Below are 6,871 nucleotides of genomic sequence, written 5' to 3' on the forward strand. Positions count from 1 at the left end.
ATCCTAGTAGGATTCAAACCAAGCTGCCATATCCTATTTCAATTCAAAGAAGACTCAATAACTCTAATCCTACATTCCTACTTATGCAATGACTCTGAAATTTTAAACATAAACAAACTATAACTAAAAAATTTAAATCCTATCATTGGACCCCACAGATAATTGCAAAAATGACAAAAATACCCTTGGTATTCAATTCAGTCCAAATCCCAAGTACCATCACTATGCTATATCAGGACCTGTTGTAAGGCCTTCTTCTTTCTAGAATAAGTCTTCAAGGGTGCTGATTGATTCCTATCAGAAAGGGACAGCCAGATCTGATTTTTGGCTTCCTCCCATTCTTCTCAATTTCTCTCTTCTTCTCTTCTCTACAAAATCCTCTTTTCTTTTTCTTTTCTATCACAGGTTTCAAATCAGATTGGTGTTTCGCACTTTCTACTCTTTCCAACCAGATAGCCCACAAAACTGCAGATGGGATGACAGGCCACACTTGTTTCCCTTCTTTAGGCATGCCAGGCACTCTCCACCCAGCTAGCACAGAAGAGACTGACTCCAGCCAGAACCAACTCCGATTAATTGCCTTGAGAAAATGCTGCCAAACTACTGCTGAGAAATTACAGTGAATAAACAGGTAACCTGATAACTCAGTTTGCTGATTGCACAATGGACAAAATAAGTCCAGTAAGGTAAAGCCTCTTCTCATCAGCATTTCCTGGTAAGGCACTTCTCCTTAGCATCCACCCAAGTGAAAAACTTGACTTTAGAGGAGAAGCTACTCTGTTCTCTGATTTGACTGAGAAAACAAGGCCAGATCGAACTGAACTAGGAGCATCCTATTCTGACTGGGACACTTCCCCCTAAGGCCCCGTTCGCTTTTCGGTAAATTATTTACCCGGGTGCATTTACTCATGTTCTTTTATTTCTCATGTAAATAAGGCAATGACCATTTTAGCCATAAACATCCATTATTAAAAAGGGCATTTTTGTCCCATTCAAGTGTTGGCAACTTTCTCCTAGGTGGGAAAGTTATTTACCCATCTAGGAGATGGGTATCACTTACCCGGTGAAGAGAAATTCCCAAGTTGACCAGATTAGGTAACCTTCTATATATTGCTCTTTTCATGTTTACAAGAATGTTGATTCCTCTGGTTTCTTCTTGTAATAAACAAACATCAGTATTGCTGAGATCCTAGCCTATGAGTCCAGATCTGGTCCCAACAGCCATTGCAGCCATACATTGGGAACATCAGTACGACTACAATGGCCGTTGGACTGTGTTGGGACCAGATCTGAACTTTTAGCCTGTACACTCTTTTCTTGCTACAAAGTTCTCTGAATCTTCTCCAAAAACATGGTCAAGAGTACAATTCTTTGTTTTAGTATAATTCTGACATAGGCAAACTATACTTTTTTCTTTTTCAATTTTCACTTGTTTATGTGGGAGAATAACCAGCTCCTTCACCCATCTGTTGCATAATATATTCTTTCTTTCCCCTCATAAGACCCACTTTAGGGAGATGCTATAAGGTATATTGTCAAATACTTTAAACTAGCAAAATCCACTAGGAGAATACGGAGATCATACCAAAGGATTTCAAATTCAGTTTTGAGCAGTGTTTGATCTGTCTCAAAGAAGAATTTTCTACTAAAATTTAGGTCAGACTTTAGTACCAAGTTGAAATTTCAGGAAGATATTACATGCTTTAAAATACCCATCTTGATTTCATTACTCCTTTTCTCCACTTTCTCATGTCTAGTTTATCTTTTTCCCAGTTGACTTTGTCTAATTATCCAAACCATCTCTATCTTTTCCTTCTAACAACCAAATTGTAGGATACTATATTCTTTATAGATTTTGTTTCCATCGTCCTATAAACTGGAATTAAATGGCAGAATTTCAAAAGTTCTGATGAAATTTTAATCCATGTAATACCTTCTAATCACATGGTAAGGAGAACGGATAGTGTATGATGTACTCGACTACCAACTTCAAGTTACCATATTGGAGAAATGTGGAAATAACGAAAAAATAAACAAATAAGCAAAAAATGGAAGAAAAAAAAGATGATTGCAAAGATTCTTAACTTCCCATAACCATGTTTTCCCCTATGCAGTAAGGGAGTGTTACTGATCCATAAAGCAATACTCAATTGAGAGAGTATATGATAAACCGAAAATGAGAACGAACGAAAGACACTCACCATCTTCCCTTTCTTGAACCATTCATCCGATGGGCTCGGCTCATCTGAATATTTACCTGCGAAAGTAATCAAAATATCAGTCAATAATTCTAAGCGAAAATGAGAAAACAAATTAACAATAAAAGCATGTATAAAGAATACCTCCACTGAATGAAAATCCATCACCAACAGAAACAGGAGCATCCAAGAGATATTCCTGTTAAAGTGACACAGTTCTCATACACCTTATTAAGTAGGCCGAAATTTGGACTCATAGATATCAATCAAATAAGCACTAATACCCCCTCTTGTTCGCGGCTCGATCTGCAACTGAATCTAAGTTTTCTCCTCTCGGCTTTTCCAGCGGAGAAGTTGAGCAACTGTCGAAGAGATGGATGTGAGGAAGGAGAATTGAGGACGAAAGGAGATGACTGCAGCGAAGAAATATTGGCTTGAACCATCATGACAAAATGTGAGACGCACAGTACGAGAGAGAGAGAGATGATAGCGGTTCTCTGGTTCTCGCTTCACAGCAGTTTTTATGGCACAGAACAACAAGGAAAAAAAAAACAAAGAAAATCAAAGAATGTCTCTCCATTTTTTTTCCTTTCATCAAATGATTTAAACGTAACTTGAATTTTTTAAACATACTTTATCGGCTTACTCCTTTCGATTCTCATTTAAATTTGGGTAAATAGCCGACATCTCACCTGAAATTTGATAATTTAAAAAATTTGATAATTTTTTAAACGTAATTTGAAATTTGCAAAATAGGCCCCTTTCATATGATCTCTATTACTAATAACTCCATCTTTGGACTTTTCATTAGACATTTTTATTTCTTATATAAGCAACATACAACGGACATAAAAAGTGCATATATGTCCGTTATTCTCACTCCAAAAACTACCCACTTATAATACTTAAGAAATTACCCACTCATAAATGTTCAAAAACTGACCACTTATAACAATTAAGAAACTGCCAACTCATAAATGTTCAAAAACTGCCCACTTATAACAATTAAGAAACTGCCCATTTATAACTGTTCAAAAACTGTCCATGAATTGTAAATAGTTTTATCTTGGAGATACTATCACGTGCAAATGCACATACATGGTTATTAGTCTTCTAAAAAGAGACATGTAGGGTGCAAATGGATCGGCCATCCAAGATTCGATCCTATTTGGTCGAATTGGGATCAGCTTTGGTTGGATCTTTGGATTGGATACTATGATTTGATCAGAAATCGGATCGGATTCGGATCCCCCCTCTCTTTTCAATCCGAGAAGATCTGATATGATGTATATATTTATAAATATAATATATATATGTTATTTATTTACTTATAAATATATTATTTATATTGTATTTTTTGTAAAGTTATTATAGTATTTATTTTTATAAAAAACACGTATATATATGATGAAAATAATTAAAAATACTTGTATTTTTTATTTTTCCTTTATTTAAATTGATATGTTTTATTTTTTTCTTTTAATAAGTTATTAATTTTTAAAGAAAACAAGTCAAATCAAATTAGATCCGAAGATTTGATAGGATTCGACTTCAGATCGAGTCCTATCAGATCCGATCAGATCTTCAGATTGGATCAAATCCAACATGAACAGTGTTGGATCGGATTTGAATATACACTGATTCAAATCTGATCCAATCTATTTGCATCCCTAGATACATGGAAATGTTTAAAACATCCATGCATTTACTTTAGACAAAAATGTCTATTGTCCAAATTTTATATTCATATGAATCACTGCCCCAAACCCTTCCAATATCTTTTCTAAAATTGATTTATTTTCTAAATTTATCCTTTATATCAATCACTCAAAGGAAAAGTTGCAACTTTAAATTCTCTTTGTTTTTGTTTTCAGAAAGTTGATATTTCTTTTTCATGGAAACCAGCCTCAATAGTAACTTCGTGGGTATTTTGGATGTTTTCATGCCTTTTTTTAGAAAATCCTACCCAAGGGGGCCTACTTGCAACTGTATCAAAAAACTTTAGGGGAAGTGATTGCAATTACTACACTTCAGGGGTAGTTTCAGTAACAATAAAAAACTTCATGGAAGGTTTTCACCCTTAAAAATTTTTAAATCCTATTTTGCCCTTCTATGCCTTTTACATATGAGACGTAATATTCACATGGCTTCTCACAATGGCTTATGATTTTGGTCTTAATCTCATCGAACATGGTCTTAATCTTATTGAGCAGTGTAGGGAGATGGGTAGCAATCCAGGTTTAAATTTGAACCTTATCCTCCTCTACACAAAATCCTCGTCCTTCCATCACCAAATACAATAATTTTGTTACCGCCAAATCTGTGTTCAAACTTATTATTGTATCATCCATCATGGTGGACAATACAATAATCATGTTACTCTTATTACTTTCATCTTCCTCTATGCCAGTCGCTAGATATAGTAATCTTGTTCTCTCCATGACAGTAGGGATGACATGAAAAGTTGCAGGAATCGATGGTTGATGAGAGTAAGTAGTAACAATATTATTGTATCTAGTGTAGAGGAGGATGGGGGCTTTGTAGTTGATGATATAGTAATATGGTTATGCATGGTCTTAGTCTTGTTATGCACCACATACAAACTACCTTGTTCCACCTATATGCATGCAAAGCCCCCATCTCCCATCTACTTTCCCTTGGATGGCATAGGGAGTTCAAATTAAAATAGCCCCCCCACAAGACTGAGCTCCACAATGTCCCACAGCATATCTCCGCCGTGTATTGGGAACATCTACAGATGATGACATCATCATTTCTGGTATTATCATCAGGAGATATTCTCAATACATGGCGGGACTGTGCTGTGGGACGTTGTGGGGCGCAGTCTTGTGGGGGGGCTGATTTGATATCTGGCATAGGTTGCTCAAAGACTTTGATGATCCCATGATGGACAGGGCTGAATAAATTTACAAGAATTAGAATTATAAATTTTTACTATTTATTACTCTAGAAATTCGAAGAATCTATTACAATAATAATCGATGGCAATATAATATGCTTGCTTTCATTAATCCATTGATTCTTCGATTATCAACTTACATGTTTTGTATTTTTTTTTTTTGAATGTAGTAATTACAATTCTCCTTAATTAATTTGAACCCTCCATATCAAAGTAGAGAAGAAAGTAGGGTAGGGAGAAGAGATCCGAGGAAAGTGATATGTATGATAGTGGAGAAACTCAAATCTGATATGTTGGTCATGGGAAACCATAGCTATGGGTTCTAAAAGAGGTGGATGGACTCATGGACCATAGTAGCATTTAACTTCTATTTAGATTTAATTTGCATTTATTCATGTACTTCTTTTTGAAATTTTGAAAGAAAATGAAGGGTAAAAGAGTCACAGGTATAGGATCAAAGACATAGGATGGAAGTTTATAGTTTGTAGTAAGGGTGCAAGTTGGGTTAGCTCGACCTAACACTTTACACTATTTTGGGCTCAGGCTTTGGGTTAGGCCCATTGAAATTTTGACAAAATCCCAACCCTAACCTGCAAAAGTTGCACCCCCTAATTTGTAGTTTGTAATTTGCATTTATTCATGTACTTCTCGTAGTTTGTAGCAAAGACCTAGGATCAAATCAACAAATCTCGCTACCATGAGGGTTGGGGGTTAAGGGGGATATAAATATAAAATTGTTATAAACAAAATATTAAAGTGTATGGATGCATACATACATTCTAATGTTATAGATATTACTGATGGATGTATAATTGTAAAAGTGTATGGATATATGTATATATGTTATATATTACATATAATTAATATTATATCATAATATATATATATATGTGTGTATACATATGTTAGACATCCATATATGTTTATGAATGTGATGTTTATTATGTATATATTCTTATAATAATTACATACATATACATTAATGTTTGTGGCCTAAATAAAATAATATTTATAATTATAGAACTATAACCATATAGTTATAATTTAAAGTAACAAATTATAGTTATGATATATATATCTTACATATAACTATAAAAAATAACATATATAAATATGATATAAAAAATAAATATAAATATAAATTTGATGCCATCAAAGATTGTAACAAGGGTAATTCGGGGCTACGAGGTTATATAGCCATAGGTCCCACATATGAATACAAAAAGATGCCAAAGGCCCAGGGTGTGGTTCCAAGGGCAACGACTCCAACAGTTTAAGTCAACGGGGTGCTGAGGTAAGAAATAGCAAGAGCAAAAATGAGAGTTAGAGCATGGTTTTAAAGGGCTACAGAGGCAAAGCCAAAGGCCTATGCCTTGAGGCGAGGCGGACCAAAAAAGCCTGGCCTCGGTAGCCTTTTTTTTCCCAACAAGGCCTTGAGTTGGTAGAGGCATAAGCCTTTTGGCCTTTAGCCTCAACATCGTTAAGGCCTACGCCCCAAATTTTAATGTTGTCAATGCTGAATAATTATATTTTTATAGGGGTTAATTTGAGAATAAAGAAAAATAAACAAATCCAAAAGCTTAGGGCATGTTTTTCTATCTTACTTGGAGTAAAATTATAGCAACTGAAGAATCGGAGACGAGACGAGAAACTGACTACAGTCATCAATAGACTAAAAGACGAACCGGTGGTGTTAAGGGTGAGGCTGTACTGGTGCACCAAAAAGAAATAAGAAAGTTAAAAAGATTGTTGA

The 6,871-nt window shown here is 34.9% G+C and overlaps 1 protein-coding gene across 3 annotated transcripts in view; it reads right to left on the bottom strand.

Annotated features, from left to right (window-relative positions):
• Window positions 1–2,819, bottom strand: part of LOC104598304 (alpha/beta-Hydrolases superfamily protein) — a 47,402-nt gene extending 44,583 nt beyond the window's left edge. The window contains exons 1-3 of one of the 3 annotated variants that reach the window (XR_016078671.1): window positions 2,483–2,819; window positions 2,343–2,397; window positions 2,202–2,257 (exon numbers count right to left, since the gene is read on the bottom strand). Coding sequence is in view for 1 of the 3 variants with exons in the window: in XM_010260306.3 (XP_010258608.1) it covers window positions 2,202–2,257; window positions 2,343–2,397; window positions 2,483–2,644 (273 nt within the window). In the remaining 2 variants the exon portion in view is untranslated. The remainder of the gene's footprint in view (window positions 1–2,201; window positions 2,258–2,342; window positions 2,398–2,482) is intronic. The other 2 variants (XR_016078670.1, XM_010260306.3) reach the window with 2 other exon arrangements.
• Between the last annotated feature and the right edge of the window lie 4,052 nt (window positions 2,820–6,871).

The sequence above is a fragment of the Nelumbo nucifera genome, chromosome 7 (genome assembly GCF_055504915.1).
Source record: "Nelumbo nucifera cultivar China Antique chromosome 7, China Antique-T2T, whole genome shotgun sequence".
In the NCBI taxonomy this organism is placed as follows: domain Eukaryota; kingdom Viridiplantae; phylum Streptophyta; class Magnoliopsida; order Proteales; family Nelumbonaceae; genus Nelumbo; species Nelumbo nucifera.